Below are 23,304 nucleotides of genomic sequence, written 5' to 3'. Positions count from 1 at the left end.
ACACCTTCTAATGTTTTAATATATATGCTATCCACCATGCAAGGACTCATAAATAAAATAAAGAAAATATATGTAGAAAGGATATCAATACAAATTATCCTTCAGAATATGAAGACTATGTAAATATGTACAAAACTAAATAAATGTCTTTAATCCTCCTTCAACTGGCACAAAGTCATTATTATCACCAAAACATGACTAAATCATTATATGGTCTGAAAAGTCTATAAACTCCTTCCCAGTATGTCTTTCACTAATGGAAGACTATAAATAGCAGAGACTATTTCCATTTGTAATTGTCCTCCTCTTCTCGCCTTCATGTTCAGTCTCTCTCTTAAACAGCATATGCATATTTGGCATAATCTCTAATTTAACATTTGCTTAATCGTCCATTTCCTTTTTTATTTGAGGTCACAGTTAGAAACCTTTAGTGTTACAAGAGTTGTTTTGGTATATAAACTTTTATTTGATAGAAAATAGTATTTCTTTCTTACATTATTTCATTTGTTGTACTTTTGATCCATTTGTATAACAATTAGATTCAAACAATTATCATTGACTACACTATCACAAATCAATGGTCTGCCAAGTTTTACATCTTACATGACAAAAGCACTATTTTTTGTGAAATTTGTAAATTAGATAGGGATAATGCACTAGCTAAGCATATAATCTCATCATGGTTCTGGTCATACTTTTACTTTTTAGTGCTGCAGCTTATTTCAGAGTATGTGAATGGGCGATCTTACTAATAAAACAGAGGAATGTGAAATGAGATGGATTATTTTTGGTCTGAATGAGACTCTACCTTTAAAGCCATATCTGACGTTACGTGTCTTGTTCAAATAGTTTTGGCAGGTACTTTTTTTCAAGTTGTATATTTAAGCAACGTGTTTGTGTTTTTTATGGTCTGATGAAGCATCCTTTGAGATGTGAAAGCGTTTACCTACTTGTATAATTAAAGTTTTATTTGTTTTTTAAGCTCTGTTCTTGGATTTCTCTGCATATTTTCTACCTTTGATTGTTTTTGCTGCCTTGGAGGAATCTGTATACTTGCATCAGGTGATTTTTTGCTAGTGTTAATTTTGTAGGTATGCAATGGAATGAATATCTATGATAGTCCCACCCCATTACAAATCTGTTACCAGTTGTTGACATTTATAAAGAAAATCTGATTATGAAGTAATCTGATATCAAACAAATTAATTTTATCATGTCACTGCACATAAAATGACCTTTATGTTTAAACCTATAGCAGAACACTTCACAGACAGTTTTGAGGAACATGACCATACTGATCATACTGCATTCATATTCCTTTGAGGCATTCATTACTTTAAAATGTTGAACTATTACAAAAACAAACAAACAAATAAATAAATAAGTATATGGATCTTTGACCAAACTTCTAGCATTCCATCTTTAAGAACACTTGGAATGTGCTGTAAACCATCATTTTATTCTTCTTCCAAGAACACTGTAATTCCCAAACCCTTTTCATGAAGATCTTTCATTAAGTAACTTAGAAATAGTAAATACTGAGTGACATAAAACCAGAAAATATTGCTTAATAGTGTCTTCAAGCACATCAAGTACATGTCACACATTTTTGAATAAGCAAAGATCCAAAAGAACAATATTTCATTTTTTTCACTTCAGCATGTTTAAAAAAAATCTGTTTAATAAAGCCAAAAAGTAGTCTTACAAGACCACAGCACTCATTCCTAGATGAATAAGTATATATTACCAGACAATCTGAAAGCTTAATAATGTTATCCAATACAACATATCTTCCCAGTTAAACAGTTCAAGCAGTTATATGTACCAACTGGCAGTTTTTTTTCTGAAATTCTCTCTTCTACCTTTTTATGTTACAGAAACCACATCTGAAATCTGAAACCAAATGCTGTGGAGAAATAGTTGCCTTGTATTTCAGACACACTTCCTCGTCCTTCAGTGCCTCTGATATACTGTTCACATCAAAGCAAGCCATTTCATCTGATGTATCTTCATTTTCGTCTGCAATTTTTGGAATGGCTACTGCCCAAGACATTTCATTATCATCTCTTCACTTCATTTCATCCATTACATGAACTAGTGCTGGAGCCTCTGGTTCCTCCTCCAAAATATGAGAGTATTTCCACCAAATACTGTTATTCTAAATAGGTTTCTTTGGAAGAGAATCAGGTAGCTGCCCTTTGGCTCATGCTGTTCTTTAGTGATGTGCACCATAATAAAAGAAACATCACATAAGTTTCTCCTACTTTGAAAACAGTAGAGGCTCTTTATTTAAGTTAAATAAATCATTCACCCATAAACAATTTTGCATACACACACATACACACACACACGCATACACACACACACACACACACACACACACACACACACACACACACACACACACACACACACACATATATATAGATATATAGATATAGACAGATATAATACAATAAAAAACACATTTTTTTTATTTTCAACACACCCACCATTTTGTCTGTAGCGACGGCTTCCTTTCTTATAGATTCATAGACTTATAGATTTCCAAGGCAAGTGAGTCTTCTAACCATTCATACCTTGCCAGTACATCATTTCTTCAAAAAAAGGTTATTACATAATAAACTTGCACAAAGAACTAACATTTCTAAATACATGAAAAATGCATGCTCAGTTTCTTTTTTTTACTGAAAATTCCACAGTACATATAACAAGACATATCTATTGATATATTTCCTAAACCCTGTTTTTTCCAAATATCCTTAGTATTATTCCAGAAGAATTGTGTTCATTGATACTATTTTACTGTTCCAGTTTCATTACACATATTACATTTCCATGATATATTTATATATCATTAATCCTTCTATTGTTTACGATAACCTCCATACAAAATCATCACATTCTTTTAAATCTTTAAATCTTTCTTTTTTTTCTCTCTTTTGTAACATTTCTATACTTCTGTTATTTTCCATGCATCCATATAATAATATTCAACCGTAATTTCTCATATCATCTTTCTATCTTTCTCTAATTTCCTCCTGTTTCCTGCTTCATATTTTGCAGTACATTCTAATGTCACTGATTTCTATAATTATTTTCCTTTTGTGTAAATTTTGAATTTCTGGGACAATATTTATGTCATAGAAATATCAATAATTTCCACTTTCTTTGACTCCCTTAACAATCTAAAATCCAGAATAAATGTAACAAACATAAATATACTAGACTCACTATACTAAAGCTTGTTTTGCTTTCTTATTATACCAATTCCCTTTTTTGCATTTAATCCCAATGCCTGCAATGCAGGAAAAAAATATAATAATAGAGCATGGTCATCCCTTGGACAACAGCGTTCCACAGCCAGAGACCAAGAAATCACCACTGACTCAACTCTTCTTCCTCAGTCAGTTTCCACATTTTGTCTTCCATACCATTTTGACAAAACAATAAATTCACACTCCATTATTTTATCCTCTTCAGCCAATAATTGGTGCTCTACATTTAATGCAAGCACCTCTCTTCTTATAACTTCTGGCTCTTCCACTGTTCTCTCCTCTATCTTGTTATGGGTTCATAGATGTACTGATCCTAGCAAAAAGAGTAGAATTTCCCCCAATGCCCTGGTCAGATTTGACTTAGTAACTGTAAATAACACTGCAGGTCTCCCTGGAGTTAAATCTGCTGGCCTAGTGGGACTAACCCAGTCAACAAAGAATAAAAATAAATAAGCTTACCACCATTTGAATTATGTAGATATTTCTTACCCTTTCTAAGTATGAAAATTTTAGCATCCTTTTGGAAACTTTCAGATTGCCTGTATTTTATTTCGTATATCACAATGTCATAATAAATTATACAGTTAAATCATTGGCAGGCACACAGGTATTTCATTCTTCTTCAGTAAATCCAAAACATCAGCATTGTACAAATATTGTCAAATACATGTTTTTCAGGGAACTCTGACCAGCGTGCTGAATCATCAAAATTTATATATATATATATATATATATATATATATATATATATATATATATGTATGTATATATAATATATATATATATATATATATATATATATATGTGTGTGTGTATGTGTGTACACTTATATATCATGGAGAAAGGTATGTTAAAAAATAAAAAGATGGCTGGGTGCACAAGTTAAATAAAAAAAAAAACTGCCCAATATTGGCATATACACCAGCACTAAGACTAAAATAAGGCAGTGTAGGATATGGAATTTTTGCTACCACATGGTTAGGTCAGGTTCGGGGGAGGATAGTCTGTCAGTGGTAGAAAGTTGTAGTAGTCCACAAAATCCACAAAAGCAGGCCAACAAAGAAACATAAAAATGATAAGCTATTGAGGATAAGGAAAACATTATGCATTGTTGCTATTACACAAGCCCAGGACTTTCTGATAGATGATAATGAAAAAGATTAAGAGACAAAGTAAATGAAAGAAAAAAATATTGCACAAGATGAAGTTTCAAAAGCTACAAATAAAAAAAATATGTTCTTTGATAGTTCAGATTAGCAGTAAAAATCATATAGGCAAGAAGACATTGAGCCACTTGGGAAAAGAAGAGACAGAGGAATACAAAAATGTAAAGACAAAAAAAACCAGAGGTTTTTGAAAGCCATAAGAATGAAACAAAGATAATATATACAGAATGGAGAAAGCCAAATTAATCAGTATAAAAAATGCAGCTCCAAAGATATTTGAAGAGAAATACAGGCAAAGGTATATAGTTATGTAAAATTTCAAAATATAAAATAAGGGCATAAAGGGGGAATGTAGAAAATAATATTAGTAAGGTAGATGTTAAACAGAAACTGAAGTTATGGAATATCTGTGATGTGAAAGATTCATTGTGGAGACTCCAGCACAAGCAATGGTGCAGCACAATAGAGCAATGGGTCCCTTGATTAAGGAGTAGCAGGTGGACTGTGAGGCATCTGAAAATGATTTGTGATTTAGTAATAGTATGGAGCCTTCTGTAGGAGACCACAACAAAAGTACAGTTGAAGTGTTGCAATATTGGAAGAAACAGGAAAAAGTGGCAATTCTGGCACAGGTAATGTTGCAGAGTGATTAGCCAATTGGTTCCCAAGTGAAAGAACCAGCAGATGAAGCAGGGTGCATCTGAAGAGAATATGTCTCATAAATTCCTTCTGGAATTTTCTGTAGAATATTCATGGGAAACAGAGAGCAAGCAAGATCCTTTAAATCCAGAGAAAATCATCCTAGGGAAGACTTGCTTGATTTAATAACAATGGATAGGCATACAAAGGTAAATGAAAGAAAATATTACAGAAAGTAATAAACTGTTAAATTTCTGAACTGGCAAAAATCCTGTCTTGTCTTAAATATTGCAATACATTCACTGCAAAAATTATCTTCCCTTGTCTAAATGCATGTGTGTCCAACATTAAGCCTGGATACTCTACATATTGCCTCTTTTTTAAAATGGGCTATATTTTATATAGGTATTTATCCAAAAATATTTTCTTTCACATGACTTTCTGCATATGATTTCAGAAAAATGCATACAAACCCTGTACAAGCTATGCTATCTAAGAAGGCTGTAAGTTCCCTACTGACAATCAGAGAGTCCTTGAAGATGAGACCATCTGTAACAACATGAGTAAAGACAGCTACATAATTCCTTGCATTTAGGTATTCTAAGGCCTTTTTCATGTCCTGGATTTTGTTCCTGGCAAGCATAACACTATTTTATGTTCATTTTCTTCTCAACAAATATAAGTATCAGTTCTACTAATAATCAAATCTTTACTTCTGACCAGATCTAAAGAGTCTACCAGTTCTAATTCAATAATCTCTGCAATATCAAGTGCTATGAAGAAATGATCTTCCTCAGCATTTAACTTATTATTTTCATTGTTTACATCATGTATTACCTATAATCTAATTGTTTACATTGCTTATTACCTTTAATCTCATTGTTTACATCATTTATTACCTATAATCTAATTGTTTACATTACTTATTACCTTTAATCTCATTGTTGACATCATTTATTACCTATAATCTAATTGTTTACATTGCTTATTACCTTTAATCTCATTGTTTACATCATTTATCACCTATAATCTAATTGTTTACATTTCTTATTACCTTTAATCTCATTGTTTTTATTGCTTGCTACCTTTACAATCCTACAGTTCTACCCAGCTTTCTTTGTACTTCCACAGTTGTCATCATCTTCAGTCTTTCTTCTCTTTTTTCTTACAGTAGTGTTCTTCATTCATTCCAAGTTCAATTTTGATTTGTTTCTTTTCAACTAGCCCTTGTCTCTTTTTTTCTACCTTTTTTTTTCTATAGACGGAATATTTTCTTATTAAATAATGATATCATTCTATGCAATCTATGTGTTACATAACATAGCATTGTCCTTTTAATACATGTTTTCATTGTAATATTGTTGACATTAATAACTTTATTTTTCTTTTCTGTTATTTGTTGTTAACTTAATTTCTATTTTGTTTTATTTTCTTCTCCATGCTCTGAATTCCTAGATTTCTGAGTACTTGTATCCTTAATTCCAAAGCTGTTATTGATAACATCATGTTTAATAGGGGATGACTGATATTTACTGATTATGGATGCTTTCTTTTGAAAATATGTCCTGTTTGCACTTTGTCTAATATTACTTATCAGCACAGACATTAATATATGCAACAATAGTTTTCCAAGCTTTGACAATTGCACAACTATAATCATCATCAGTAAGTTTAGATTTATTACTGATGATAGTGAGCATATCATTCAAATTATGACATGAGAAACACAGGTTTCCAATGTTGTCAGGTGTTAGCTTTAAATATAAATAATATTTAGTGCAGTGTGCAAAATACTAGTGCATTAGCAAATGAAGAACATCATACTCATTTAAGGAATCCATTTTAATCTACAAATGAGTAAAGAATTCTGAAAGAAAATAATTCTCTAAACCAGTTACCATAGAATTCAATTACATTTTAAGGCACCTTCTATGAGGAAATCATACAAACAATATGCAGCTAAATATTAAGTTAGGTACACAGAGCTAATCTTATACTAGAGGGAGTAATTCATAAAGTTGTCATTCTGCACTACTGTAGCAGTTATGCCAGGCACACTAAAATGCTGGGTTTCCTTTACACTGCAGTAGCTTCTGCACATGATCACATACAGTCACACCTTATTATAACAGTAAAAATTAGAAGTAAAATACAAAATAAGTCAAAATAAATGTTCTCTTACTAAGCATTTGCACAGGAAATCATAAACCAACACAGGATTGTTTCAGATAAACTTTGAATTTTCCTCTCTACAGTCTGTGAATTTGTAGCTGCCTAGACCCCTTTGGGATGGCAAAAATTTGCATGTCTACAATCTATCCATTTCTGACAACAAACAGTGAAAAATCAGAGGTACACACCAAGATACAAATCAAAATAAATCTTCCTATCTATAAGTTTCCTTTTTGTCTCTACAAGCATTGAAAAGCAAAAGTAAAAATATAAAATAAAATTTAAATCAAAATATATCTTCTTGGTTAACAGCAGGGAAAAATTATACTTCTCCATAAGAATGAGCCTGCAAGTGATCAGAACAGATTTAGACCAACAACTTGTCTTCCAACAATATGCAAATTATACTCTGGACTGAACATAAAAAGTATTGGATAAATTGGAAACAAGTGAAATGCTTCTTGCTTATCAAATAATGTATAAAAATCTGTGTATACCAAGATTGTATATTCATCGATCTGAAGGAGGTATGGGAATCCTCAAAATTGATTACTTGTATAGACCTGCAATCATGGGAGGCATACATATCCAAACATAGTGAAAGTTTTAAAACATGTGGAGAAGAAGTCTCAGATGATGTTTTTACTTACAATATCATAAACACTTTTGCACCAAGTGGGAATGGAAATCAAACCAGAAGTAGATAGGAATCAGACAATAAAATGTTGCAAAAGCAAAATAAACAGCATTCAAAAAAGAATCAGAAAACAAGGGAAAAAAGGAAAACCCACAACTTTTATGGAAAGTACTAAGATCTCCTGGAACAACCTCTTCTTAACAAAGATTACATGCAGGAATAGCTAAGGAGAAATAAACTGAAACCAAAAGATGAAAGTCCAATTGTGGCCTAGAGTAATGGACTGTGTACTCAATGGTTTTCAAAGTCCATTGAAAATATGGGAGAAACAGACAAATGTAAAACAGAAATGGAAACAATTGTCCATTTGTTGCTGGTTGTGTATACTGAAAGCACAACAATGTGGCAAGACGGTTGCAATGAGAATTGTATAAAACACTACTTTGAAAGGCGCAATAAAGTGGTAGGACTGTTGCAATGGGAATTGTGCAAACACTACAATATAGAAGTAGCTGAGTAGCATTGGAAAGATGAATCAAAATGCATTATAGAGAATAATGAAGTTTGTATCACATGGGATTAACCATACCAGCTGTTCAAAAAAAATGGGTGTGATAAAACCAGATATAGCAGTCCATGAAATAAAAAACACAAAAGTAGCATTGTTCATTGAAATTGCTTCACCTAATGACTATTACGTCTTATGTACAGAGAAACAAAAAGTCAATAAATACCAGAATTTACAAACGGCAATGCAAGCAGTGCAGAAGAAAGATAGTCAGAGAGTTTCACTAGTAGTTGGAGCAAAAAGTCTAATAAAACATTTTTACAGTAGTACTTAAATATGCTACCTATACATGTAACCCTATATAAATTACAAAAAGAAGCAATTTCATGCACATTGAGGGTGCTGACAGATGCAGTTCTGTCTGACATAAAAGATAATGTCATAAAGTGTAATAGTACCTTCACTTAGGAAGTGAGCCTTTTCCCATCATAGTACTAGAAACACAAAACACACAGAGAAATGAACACAAGACTTATATCACAATAATGATGCCAATGATTCAACTGACCCTCCAAATGAACTAGAACCCATGACACTGAATAATGAACTTTACTGGGCACTTAACCGAATCAAAAGACATCTGGTATTGATATCCTCCCCACTGAGTTGACTAAGGCTAGAGGTGACAGCACAATGGATCACTTAATAAATCTCTGCAATAAAATTCTGAAGAGAGGGCAATAGTTAAAGAAATGTCTTTAGTCAATGTTTGTACTGATACCAAAAAAAGAGCAGGAGCAACAGACAGCCGTGAATTCCAGATAATATCAAAGATAATTCATGCCAGAAAATACTTTTGTAAATCATTCTCAATCACATTGCCCTATCAGCTGAGCAAGATCTAACCAAAGAACTTAAGGGGCTCAGGAAGGTGGTTGGCATGTGAGACCAATGTTTAACCTTTGATTGCTCCTAGAGAAAGTGAGAAAATTAAATCAGCTTCTCTGTACTGCATTTGTTGACTACAAGAAAGTCTTGAACCCCATCCCCAAATTAGTGCAAGCTCTGGGATTCGTTAAAGCATAAAGATATTGACAAATGATCCAACTGAGTGATAAGAGACCTGTGTATGTACTAAAAGACATTAGAATAAAACACATCCTTCCAGAACCCTTCCAAGTGAAACAAGGATAAGACAAACATGCACAGAAGAGAGAGTTAGCGCTTTCATGGTGTGCTCTCACTGCTTCATCAGACTGTTCTCAACTAGTAACAAAAGCATGTAAATAGCATAAGTTAATCAGTCAATTAAGACACTAATCAAGGCAACAATTATGTAAAAGAAGAATATCACAACTAAAAGGCAAGCAAATAACACAAATAGAAAACATACAAAATATATAAAAAGTATATAAAAGACAGTCCTATACTTAGTGTTTAAGAGGTCTAACTTTTAAAAAAGGCTTAAGAGAGACAACTTCATTGAGACCTGGTGTCTTATCAGCATTAAGAGACAGAATCCATTTTTGCTCTGCAGATTCTGTGCAATTCCTAAGGTCTCCTCCTCTTAGACTCTCAGGACTAATCTCTAGCACAAGAAATTTAAAATTATGTTCCTGTTCCTGGCACATAATATGCTTAGCAAGAGCATTAGTGCCTTTCCTGTTTCTAATGTCTCTCTGATGTTCCAGCACCCTGTCTTTGAGTTGTCTATTACTCGCCTACACAAAAAGCATGACAAATAATACAGTAACTAAAATAAACGATGTTCTTAGTCCTGCAATCAGCATAAAAGTTTGTATCTATTTTAAAGTGCATGTTAGGGTGTATGTAAATAAGATTAGAGTGTATAAACTTGCAGACTGTGTAATTTCTGCATTTAAAAGTGCCATGTCTTTTTGATTGTAAAACCTTGTTAAATGTAAAAGCATTATAGCACAAATGCCTTTTCAAAGATTTGTTATTTTTAAAAGAAAAGTATGGAACAGTGTCTATGGCACTTCTTAACTCATCTACAGTATCCAAAATGCCCCAGTTCCTTTTAACAATTTCATATATACTACTAACATCAGAAGAGTATGTGAGCAGAAACCTAATCAATCCTGTCCTTTGTTCTGTAGCTATATCTTCAGTGTTAGATACAACATTGTAGTATGGCCTACATTTGCCCCCTCTCTCCTTAAACGCATCAGTAATACAACTGTCAATATCCTTTTCCTTATAGCCTCTATCTATAAAATCCATTTTCAAGGTCTCTAAAGCCTCGGCAAGCTGTTTGTCATTATTGTGGAATCTCATGACCATGTACAACTGCCCCTTAACAACATTCCGGGTAACATGCCTTGGATGCATGCTATCTCTGTGGAGCAGATTATACTTTCTTGTGGGTTTCCTATAAATACTAGTTACTAGGCTAGTCAAATCAGTTTTGTTCACCTTAACATCAAGGAATTCAATTTCATCAAAAGAATATTTAAAAGTAAATCTTAAAAAATCTGTAGACTGATGTAAAAACTCTATAAACTGCATAAGACTCTCAACTGTCCCATTCCACAATAAAAAAAATATCATCCATAAATCTTACATACCATAACATGTATTCAGAGAAGCCCTCAGCTTGAAGTAAAACATCTTTCTTTCATTGTACCAATACAAGGTGGCGAAGTTACTGGCACAGGCTGTGCTCATCACCACGCCAACCTTTTGTGCATAGAATTGATCTTCAAACAGAAAGACATTATTTTCTAAAACCAATTCTAGAAGGGCACAAATTAAATTGATCTTAGTCTCAGTAAAACAGTGATTGACATGCATAAATTTCCTGACATTTTCTGTGCCTCAAATATTGGGGAATACAGTGAAAAGTGACTCTATATCCATTGTCACTAAAAGATAGTCAGCATTCAAATAAGAAGTAGCCACATATAATCTTTGTAGAAAGGTCCTTGTGTCTTTTAAGACGGTGTCACAGATGTCTAGCAGCGAATGTAAATTCTTTTCGATATAGATAGAAAGTGGTTCGGTTACCCAACCTTTCCCAGACACTATAGAGCACATGGGCGGCAACGTTAGATTTTTATGTACTTTGGGTAGGCCATAAATGATCGGTATTAGTGGTTGCTGTACTTCAAAATATTTAAACAGCTTATTGTCAATCATACCCGTCATAAGTAGATCAAAGGTAAAGAAGGAAACCTTCTCGATCATACCATAAACAGCAGTTTTAGAAATACAAGCATAAGTGGTGTCATCACCCAACAATTTATGCATTTGTGTTCGATATAAGTCCTTCTCTAGGACAACAATTCCACCACCCTTATCTGCTGGTCTAATCTCTAAGGATCTCAAATTCTTGAGTTCATTGACACTAATGCTCTTGTTAAGCATATTATATGCCAGGGACAGGAACATAATTTTAAATTTCTTGTGCTAGAGATTATTCCTGAGAGTCTAAGAGAGGGAGACCTTAGGAATTGCACAGAATCTGCAGAGAAAAAATGGATTCTGTCTCTTAATGCTGATATGACACCACGTCTCAATGAAGTATTCTCTCTTAATCCTTTTTTAAAAGCTAGACCTCTCAAATACTAAGTATAGGACTGTCTTTTATATACTTTTTATATATTTTTTTATGTTTTCCATTTGTGTTATTTACTTGCCTTTTAGTTGTGATATTCTTCTTTTAGATAATTGTTGTGTTGATTAGTGTCTTAATTGACTGATTAACTTATGCTATTTACGTGCTTTTGTTACCAGTTGAGAACAGTCTGATGAAGCGGTGAGAGCACACCGTGAAAGCGTTAACTCTCTCTTGTGTGTATTAAAGATTTTTGTTTTACCTTCAGCTGTGTTAGTTTCGCTACTTTTTGTGTTTTTTAGTAGTTTCTTGTTATTGTACCATTCTACTTTTATTCTCAGCATATTTTTTGCACATAAGACAAACATGTTTAATTTCGACTGCATGTTTCAACTTGTATAAGGACAGAGTGATGAGAAATGATGTGGCTGAATAGGATAAGATTGCTTTTCAAATAAATTGTTGGAATATTAATAATTTACACTATGCAGATATTATTGTCCTCATTGCAAGATCTCCAGAGAATTTATAACAACTAGTAAAACATTAGATGAGGTTTCATGAGGCTATTCCCTGGAAATAGATATCACAAAAACATAGACCATGCCGGTAACACAACAAAAATGAAACTTTCAGCACATATTGTCACAGAACACGTCTTGAACAATTGAGAAGTTTTAAATATTTAGGTATCAAAATAAATTAAATGGCTGACTGTAGTTAAGAAATTCAGGCCAGTTTAAGAGCAGCTTGATTAAACATCAGGTCAGTCACCAACTCTAAGTAGTCTAAAGAAAGATACCAAACTAAGACTGCTCAAAACATTAGTCTGCTCAGTTGCAGTGTATGGGTGTGAGAGATGGACCCTCGAGAAAAATGACATCAGCAAGATGAAAAACTTTGAGATGTTTATCTACCTCAATAGTTTGAGGATTATGTGGACAGTGCATTGGTTAAATGAATCAATCCAGAAAGGGATTCAGTGAAGGTGCCTGCTTGTAAATGTGATGGCTAAAGCAGAAACTAAGATATTTTGGTGACATCACAAGAGAAGGAAAACTGTAGCCATTGATTTTACAAGGCAACATGACAAGAAAATGATCAAGAGGGTGACAGAAATATAGGTGGACAGACCACATTAAAAAATGAGCTGCAATGTCGCAGGCAGATTACAGTCTATCAGTGAGAGATGTAAAGCATTGACATGTTATTGTGTCATGTGCTTCAGTGATCTCAATGCTCTCTGACCTTCAGAACTGAGGAAGGAAAATACACATATGATATTGTTTAAACCCAGCATTCCCTTCCATTAAACACTGGATAATTATTGCATAAGATGAGTAAATGTGTGCAAACCTGCAAAGTATCCAGTTACATCTGGCTGTACTGAAAATGCAGCAGGGTTTCTAAGCCTGTTTCATCTCCTCACCTTCCTGAGCTGGTACTTCATTACAATGACACCCTAGCATGTGCTGGGATGCTTGATATCCCATCTGAAGGTTTTTCTCTTAGCTATCCTTTGTCAAAACTGTTGGCCTACCAGAAATATATTTGAGGCCCCTCATCTGCTTTATGTTCACATATAGTTGAAGTACAAAAACATTGGTTGTGCTTTTGCTAATTTCTACTCCAAGGTTATTCCCACCAACTAGAAGAAGCTTAAAAACATAACTGTCCTGTGTCTTAACTTAAACCTGTTACCTCACTGAGACACAGCCCACATGATCATAGATAATCTGTCAGTCATTTTGTCCATGAGTGCTCTATGTTGAACAGCTGGCAAAAAACAACCATCTTTGACCTGACCTCTAGAAGGCAGTAACCATGCAATAGGCTGAACTAACTTGTTTGCTTTAGGATGGATGGTCAACCTTGGACACTCACTTTTATGCTTCTACTTCTCTGCTGCAGTGCCCATACTCGTATATGCGATTCATTCACTGTCCACTTGAGTTGCAGTTAGAGATCCACTCTTTTGCACTATAACGACAACAGACAGACAGTTTAAGCATAACTAATTTTTAACTGAAAATAGTCAACAATGCATTTAATTAAAACTGAGATGTGTTAAGTAACAATAGTCTTACTATGTGAATCATATTTGCATCTCATAACTTTTGTTTAACTTCACAGCTTCTATATTATCTTAAAAAAGTCCACTTCAGAAATAAAGCTGGACAAGAAGTATATTTTGACACAAACGGTGATGTGCCAGTCCTGTTTGATATTATTAACTGGCAGTTAAACTCTGAAGAAACCATGAATAGTGTTCTGGTTGGAAAATATAAAGTAAATAATGATGGAAGTCAAACAATAATTGTAAATGACAGCGCCATCATCTGGAGTGGAGGATACTTACAAGTAAGTTTACTATTTTTTAAGTCCAAAATAAGTAGCAGGCCAGATAGTCTGTACTCCAATGTCTCAAATTCACACATAATTATACCATAGCCACTCTGAACTCCAGACTAGTCTAAACTGCACATGTCATGAAAGAGTTTTAATTTCAAAATTTATTTAAAATATTTATTTGCACATTTTTGTCAGAACTGGTTCCACTATTCCAATCACCTTTTTTCAGAGTAGCAGTATCTGTACAGACAAGAAGAGCTTTATCCAGAAAAGAAGGAATTTTGGTACATGTGCTTGAGATTTCATAGACAAGAGAAGTGGTACAGACAGTAATGGCTGCAGATGAACCAGCAAGTGGAAAGGACTCTGCATGAAAGTCACAAGATTTTAAACTAAAAACAAAATTAAATGAAGCAAAACAAAAGATGCCATAATTGAAGTAGAGGAAATAATTTAATAAATGTGTTCAGCATTTCCATCTCAATAACTGTGAGACTTCTCCAGCACCGAATTAATAGGTATCATAATTTACTTACATACTTGCTCAGACCAGCACTCATCCATAGAATTTTCTATTAACACATATACTGGCTAGAACTCCTAGCTATATAATATTGTCTTAACTCAAAATAATGCATAGCACAACTACTTGGGGGGGGGGGGGTGGCACCAGAGATCCAAGCAAGTTATCGACTTACTCTCAAAGATATGGGCAGTGTTTATAGTAGAAGTTAAAAAACAAACAAGGTTTGCAGCAGAAAAAAAAACAGAAACAAAAGATGAGTGAACAAGAAGAGAAAAGTTAACAGATGGCAGCCTTTAACATTTACCCAAAAGATGAATAACTTTGCATTTTGCTCCAAAAGCTAATAAATGTGGCAGAAGTTGTCGGAGCAATGAGAGATAGAATAGGCAGCCTGCAGCATCGAATGAGAAACTACAAGAAAAGCTGCATGACCAGGAACATGACAAAGCTACACTTAGAGCAGAGCTGGAGATACTAATAAAAAAAAGAAAGTGGATAGCTATATGACCTGGAAAACAGATCTAGAAGATGTAACCTAAGATTCCTTGGAACACCAGGATGACTATCAAAGCAGGATCTGAAAAAAATGTTCTGATAGCATTGCTACATGAATGATTCAAATTACCTAGGATCAGAAGCACAATTATAAAGTGCATTCATTGAGTGCAGAGATTATTGTGCAGTGAAAAATAATCAAGTCACATAAACCCACATCTGCATTTCTGAAAATTTAAAGAAAAGGAAAGTTAAGGAAAATATCTTAAATCAAATACAACTGCTGTGAGCCATTTCATTTGTTAGAATATTTGTAATGGTAGTCAAGAAATTTTCAATTCACTGTATTGGTAAAGATTTCAGCTTGTAAACACAATAGCTGAATTAAAGAAGCATGGCTATAGTTGTATAGGTATGCCTTTCTGCTACATTGGTAGTGCAGTCTAAAAAAATTATTTCAGGCTGCATAACAAGGTTGACATGCTGAGTTTCATGGAGATGTTTGTACATAGTGGAACACACAATATACACAAGAAACTCATATTTCTCAACCTGGAATCATCAAAAATCTGGACAAGGCCTATGAAAAATAGGTACAAATCTTTATGCTGATTAACATCTAATTTGCATACATAATTATGCAAACCCACCCACTCTGATGGAATTGTGGATACCAACTTTCAAACGCAAACCGAAGAACAAACAACCAAAATATGGCACCAGATTCCAATGTCCTATTACCTGGCTATTTCGCCCCATTTACCATAAAAACGAATGTGTGCATACTGCTTTATAGGTTCATAGGTTCATAGGTTCATAGGTTTATACTAGGCTATCTGCCCTAAGGCATTTATAAGCCTAGCCCAAATTATTGTGGCTTACGCCACCCCTTATATGAAAAAATACTGTGCCCATTAGTTTGTTGTGCCTCTGTCCAGCAGTGACCCAGAGATGATTCCCGGGGTAAACCTACGATCTCCCATCCACAGGTCTAGATTTCTCTTGAACAGAGTCAGCGAGGTGCTCTGCCTCACATGGACCGGGATTTTATTCCACAGCATAGGGAGTCTCTGAGTGATAAATCTATCCCTCCAGCACGTCCTATTTATATCCGTGCTAAGGTTTAAGGCGCTTGCTCTAGTGGTTTTGGTGGATTTGGATTTTTTGAGGTGGAGCATGTCCATTAATTCCGGGTTGGACATGGCCTTGTATGTCAGGCACATGTCACCTCTGAGCAGACGGTATGCGACTGAATAGAGCTGGAGTTTCTTCAATCTGGCAGCATATGACAGATTTTGGAGTCCCTTTATCCTTTTGGTGAGGAACTTTTGGGGTCTCTCCAATTGCTGCAGATGTCGGGTGAGATAAATCCCGAATGGGGCATTGTACTCGATCATTGGTCTGATAAGTGAAGAGTACAGGGGAACAATGACCTCACTAGATCTGGATGTGAATCCCTTCATGATCAGGTGGGCAATGTAGAAGGTCTTTCTAACCACTTTAGCAATGTGAGTGTCAAAAGAAAGGCCACTGTCAACCTGGGTCCCCAGGTCCCTGATAACCTCTTCTGTGCTTAGTGGATTGCCACCTATATGGTAGCTTGGGGTTACCTTGTTTTTCCCGAAGGGTATGACTATACATTTTTGGCGTTTAACTTCAGGCCATGGCTCTGGCACCAGCTATCTGTTTCCGTGAGTCCCTTCTGAAGGATATCCGTGTCCGATGCACTTTCCACTATGGCCCAGTTTGCAGTCATCTGCAAACTTTGTCAGCCAAAGTCCTCCCATGTTGGCCTGTACTTCTGAGAAGTAGATGCCAAACAATAGGGGCCAAGGACCGAGCCCTGTGGGACACCACTTGTGACCGGCTTGGAGTCTGACACAGCGCCAGCAACTCTAACCCTGTGGGTTCTGTCCTTAAGCCAGTTTGCAACCCATCTTGTGACATATGGGTTTACATTTAAGCTGGTAAGTTTTTCTACAATACCCGAGTGGGGTATTGTGTCGAAAGCTTTGCAAGGTCAAGGTAGGCTGTATGGACTGCCTTTCCCTCATCAATGGCCTTGGTGACTATTTCGAAGAAGTCGACCAAGTTCAAAAGGCATGATCTTCCCTTGACAAAGCCAAACTGGGTCGGGTCCAATGTCTGCAAGTCCCCTATATCTTTGTTTATGAGCTCCATTATGATCCTCTCCATAGCTTTGCAGACTAGACTTGTTAAGCTTATGGGGCGGTAATTACCAGGGTCCGTAGAGGCGCCACCTTTGTGGAGTGGGACCACAGTTGCCGTACGCCACTCCTTGGGCACGTATCCTGTGGTAAGGCTGAGATTAAACAGCTGCCTTATGTGCGGGTTTAATTCCTCATTTAGCTCGTGTAGCACACAGCCGGGGACACCATCCGGTCCCATTGATGCTGTGTTTTTAGCTTTAGAGAGAGCAGCTTTCACCTGCGCATTTGAGATGTCTGGGAGGCTACACTCGGCTGGGATAGTTATCTCTCCTTTAGGGGGGGAGAGGGGGAATAAACAGCCTCTGCAAGGCTCAAAACCAAGACCTTGCACATTGCAGTCACAGTAGTTAACCACTAAGCCATCATAGCACTTCTACAATCAATGATTTGGATTTTATTTTTACATTTTGCAGCACATCAATGCACAAACACTAGCAGACATCTGATAAACAAAGCAATACTGTCTCACAATGAAAACAGACTTGGCATTAAAACTTCTCTGCCCTTGAAACTTGCATTCAGTGAAACAGCATTGAAACCCACACCACATACAAAGAAAATGCATCTGGCCAGTGTTGGATAAAGATTACCTTTGGGCTGTTTTCAAATCATTGGCCCATTGCACACAAAATAAGAAACATACATGTGTTCATTTCTTTGATACACCTTCCTAAGTTGTATTCCTTGTATAATACAGCACACTTGCTAGAGTGCATTTTAAATTTATTGTTTGAATGAACATTTTTCCAGGAGGCTGTACTGTAGGCAATGAAAAAAATGCATGAACCAGTAATTACAAAGCTGCACAATTCAGAACATTTCTGTCATAAAAAAGTCTACTTCCACACCCAAACTATAAACAGAATAACAGAATAACAGTAGTGTAAGCCATAGGCATCTTGCACAGCTTCTCACACTTATTCTCAAATAAAGCTTTTTTGGGGGGGGGGGCAAAAGGTCAAAAACCAGGGACACATTTTAAACATTGCTTGTATAATTTTGGAAGGTTGCTAGAATAAAATGCTGTGCTATCACCATGCATGTTACTGACAAGTCTTGAAACCAGAATCCTATATACTACAGTCAGTGCAACATACCACTATGCTAAATCAGCAGTTTGAAAAATAGGAAAACTGAAACTTAATGGCTATCATTTAGTGAATTCAGTTCTCACCTCTCACTATAGCTCTCAGCCTCTTAGCACAAAAAACCTGAACAAACAACAAAGCCAATAATGGGGGAATATAAATTGTGTTTTCACCATAGCTCTCAACTTTTAGCACAAAAAAAATCTGGGCAAAGCTCAGAAATAGTAGTAGCTAGGGACATTAGGCTCCTTTTACCCTGTACCAAAGCTACAGGGTTTGAGCCCAAATACCTCTGGCCACCAGGTCTTATTACATTGGGGGCATTTTCACACACAAAATATGGAATTATTTTATTTTTAAAAATAAGCAGCTCAAATAAAATTTTTTTTTTCTCATGTTCTATTGAGAAGATACATTTTGAAAAGCTTTTGTTATGCATAAAGGTTATAAGGGGCACCAGTTGTGTGAAATGCATTATAACAGTTTTCTTAGAGCTATTCTTAGCCCTCTACCATAAACATCAATGACAGGGCTTAAAAATCAGGGACAGATGAACAGTGTTTTAGACAAAGCCTTAAAAGAAACATTTCTCACTGACTGAAAATGATGTGCATATGATAGAATGCTTTCTGGAATCGTTAATTTTCCTTGGCAGAAACATATGTATTTAAGAACAGATGGCAGTTTTTCATGCAGGATAATGGATGCCCTTAAAAATTAAATAAAGTGAGTTATGTTTTCAAGCTATTGCAAAGTCTGAATGGAATACAAACAGATCATGGCACTGAAAACATCATGCCCTTTTTGCTGTCTCCTGATCTGTTGCTCTGGTGACATCAAAGCTTCATAAGGACTGCTTTACAAGAGCCTCATTTGCATATGAAGGTTTGTTTGAAATCCACAAGCCTGTGTCAAACTGCTCTGCTCTGTGACTGTTACTTAGCTGCACTATTATATATAATGACAAAGGCATTAATGGCTAGAGAAAGGATAAATAGTGACATCATTCTACGACTTCTTCTGATATAGTAGAAACCCTAAGTGTGAACACATAAACACAGAAACATATACTAGCAGTTCACCTGGAGTGAATCTTACTCTATCGGAAGAGAATCCCTGTACCTCCAGTGTAGAGGGGCTCTGCCCCAGACAATGCCTCTAACACTTTACACACACTCCTATTTTTGTTTGTTGGATTGGGAGAATACTTATAAATACCATAACCATGGACAGTATATACATCCTGCCAAATTAGCAATTCCATTACAGAAAAATTAAAAAAATAAATCACAGCTATAATCCTCATAATTATAATGGACACCTTTATTCCACATATATAGTTTGTGACCTTGCAGTGCAGTATTAGAAACCATATTTCTAGATGTGCACAGACAGGAGATGTTTGGACAATAGTTAAAAACTTGTAGATAGAATACAACATAATTCACTGCATGCTCAAGAAAAACAGAAAGGGACTTTTACATAACTCAAGGGAGTAAAAAAAATATAAAAGTATGTATGTTCCAATGAAAATAGGTTCAAGCACAAAGAAGTAAAACATGCCTGATGGGGTAACTAAGCAGTGCAGAAATGGGCAGAATTGTTTCTTTTCAATTAAACTGTAAGTGAAGAGAAAGGAAAGCTATAAAGAAGGATGTAAAACAAGTTTTTAACAAAGAACTGAAATATACTTCAGATGTTTTGAACAAGGCATCAAGTGAAAAAGCAAACACTATACTCTCAAAAAACTAATATCAGTACAATGCAGAAAAAATTATGTAAATTTGTGCATTTGTACAAACACACACCTTTATTTCCTTACCTAATTCCCCAACCGAGTCCGAGTGCTTTATCCGTCCCCACCACATTTACCCGCTCACGCTGCCTGCTGCTTGGAAAAATAAAACCGCTAGTACTGCTGCCTGTAATTCTCATTGCTGCTATATTCCTGCTCTCATCCAGCTTGGAAAAAAGTAAAATAAGCATTACTGCCATTAGTGGTGCTGCCTGGTTCTCGCTACTGTATTCCCGCTCACAGCCAGCTGGAAATAATGACTTGAGCTCCTTGAGCTCAATTCCGACTGGCTGGTAGCCCTGATGGCACTGACGTCATCGCGCACGTGATGACGTCAGCTCTGACAGCGCGATTTTTAAAAAAATTTAAAAAATGAAGCAAAAAAAAATCGTAAATAAAGGGGTGCCAATCGGGAATCGTGGCACCCCTTCATTTGGACCCCAAAACTCGATAAGTACCGAGTAATTCGGTATGGTTGGGAGGTATTGAAAACACACAAACCCAGTAAACAACAGAAAAGCGAGCTGGAACACAATGAGAGCAGGCTAAAAACTGAAAATATTTAATAAAATCCAAGTAAAAGTAAGCGCTTTCAGCAGAAACAGTGTTCTGCCTTCATCAGACAAACATAAATCATTCAAATGGCACCTCTTTTAAATAAGATACAAATAATGTAACAAATCAAAAGCAAGTGCATTTTTCAATTAAGAAAAAAACATGGAAACCTTAAAACAGCAATATACTTTACATTATTAAATACTAGTCATTGTTTTGTAGTAAACATAAAAAACATAAAAAACACAGCAAATGAAGTTCGCTAAATGTAATAACCTTCAAGCAGTATGTGCAAATATATTATGCTGTGCTTAAAAATTAGTATCTATGTGTTACCAGCAGCCTAGGAAAAAGAAAAAGAAAAAAATATATATTTGTCTCATTGAACAAAATTAAAGAAATCAAGAAATAAAATTACTCTCTATAGAATTAGAACAATCCATTATTATACTAATAAATAAATAAATAAATAAATAGTTACATCAGTGAAGCTTAAGCTAATAAAAAACTCCAGTAGATAATTCAACTGCACACAAGGACAGAGAATAACTGGGATGTTACCACATGTGCTGAACCCGAATCTAAGGGACAATACAAACGACTCTAATGCTGGGATATGAGAGTAAGAGCCAGATGGAGCAACATATGACATCACCTCCCCTGGTTCACAACGCAATTATGAATGCATGATTTAATTAATTGATTAATCTATTTATCTAATTAATTAGGTAATTGATGGTATGATATAAAGGAAATTTAGAAATGGTACCGGTCATCTGATGAAGTCAACTGAATTTGACGAAAACGCTGTGTGCTCAACTGTGTTTGGAAAGGCGTTTATGGTGTTTTTACTCTATGGTTTTACATCTGTGGTTTGAATAAACTGTTTTCCGATGAGCTGAGTCCTGCGATCTTGCTTTTTGTTCTTGCCAACATATGACATCAGTAAATCAATATGGAAGAAAATGAAATTAGACATCACTACACCACATGATGAAAAGGTAGAGGGGAGGAGAAATGGAGCCATGAATAGCAGAGCACAAAAGAAGATGATTGGCAAGATGTGAGGGCATGAAAATAGAAATAAGCAGAAAAGATGGGAGAGTCAAAGAAAGGCTAGGAGCTTATCCAAGAAAGAAAAAAATGACAAAGAAGGGAAACAGCCCCACCAGAAGTAGGATCAAGAACAAAAAAGATGGTACAGCCCACAGATGGTGATACAGCCTCTCAGATATCTCCACAGACCATGAAGTTAACTGTCCAACAGCAGAGGGACAAAAAAGCTATACAGAAGCTCCATGGATATCATTAATGTGTACAAAAGGAAAGCAGAATGCAGGAAAGACATGAATTTAAGAAAAAAAGACAAGTAGTGATCAAGAAATGAAAGGAATAGACATACAGGGAAAGGTGAGGGATTCAAGAGAACTATTCAGATCAACTGTTTAACAAACTGGAAAGGGTCAAAATGGAGAAAACAGACCTACCTAGAAAGCATACCCTACCAAGGGATGGAACATAAAGGTCAATCAAAGGAGCTTTGTCAAACTAAGAGATAGTAAGCCAAGAAAGTAAGCTGTCTTTATTGCCTCGTTTGCACTGGCTGTTTAGGTAGAGTTGACAATAAAGACACACTAAAATATCTATGCACAGGAAAATGGAGGAGTATAAACAGGGCTTAAGCCAAAATACAAAAAGGACCATGAATGAATTGCACTACTGATGGAAGACTAAACATAATACAGAACGTAAATGGATGGTGCATGTTTGGGCACCAATAGTGATAAGGGGACAGCTATGAAAAGTTTAAGGAAATTAAAAATGTGAACACTGGCTATTGGTTAGCCCATAATATAAAATAAGCAGAGGTATTGAAAGGAAACCAGATTATACGGAGAAGGGGAGTCCATGTCTGGAGTTACCACCATTGCCTGTATAGTGACAGACCTCTTATATAGGGAAAAGGAAGAGATCTGAATATAGCTGGCAGCAAAGGAACAAAATATTTAGCTTTGAAGAGAGTCTCAGGAGAGACAGGTCAATGAGCACACGTGGAAAGAAGGGGGAGAGACCAAGGGAGAGCGTGTGAAGATAAAACAATTGTGACTTGTAAGATAAGTGGATCCATCTAAACGAATCAGGAGGAAAAGAATACACACAAGGTTCGATAGTCACAGAAAGATAAAAGATTTTAAATTTAGAATAACCCAAAGTGTAGTTTGACAACAAAACATGTTCAGGACGTAGCAGTGATATTCAAGAAGGGGCTGCAGGTAATACTTGGG

At 35.4% G+C, this 23,304-nt stretch overlaps 1 protein-coding gene across 1 annotated transcript in view; it reads left to right on the top strand.

The window, feature by feature from the left end:
* Positions 1 to 23,304, top strand: part of LOC122805939 (extracellular calcium-sensing receptor-like) — a 62,334-nt gene that overhangs the window by 12,110 nt on the left and 26,920 nt on the right. The window contains exon 2 of the mRNA XM_044076183.1: positions 14,111 to 14,338. Within this exon, the coding sequence (XP_043932118.1) occupies positions 14,111 to 14,338 (228 nt within the window). The remainder of the gene's footprint in view (positions 1 to 14,110; positions 14,339 to 23,304) is intronic.

Source organism: Protopterus annectens, chromosome 7.part0, assembly GCF_019279795.1.
Source record: "Protopterus annectens isolate FY-2018-M chromosome 7.part0, PAN1.0, whole genome shotgun sequence".
Classification (NCBI taxonomy): Eukaryota; Metazoa; Chordata; order Ceratodontiformes; family Protopteridae; genus Protopterus; species Protopterus annectens.
The sequence above is the reverse complement of the archived record's forward strand: the minus strand, read 5'-3'. Positions and strand labels throughout refer to the sequence as shown.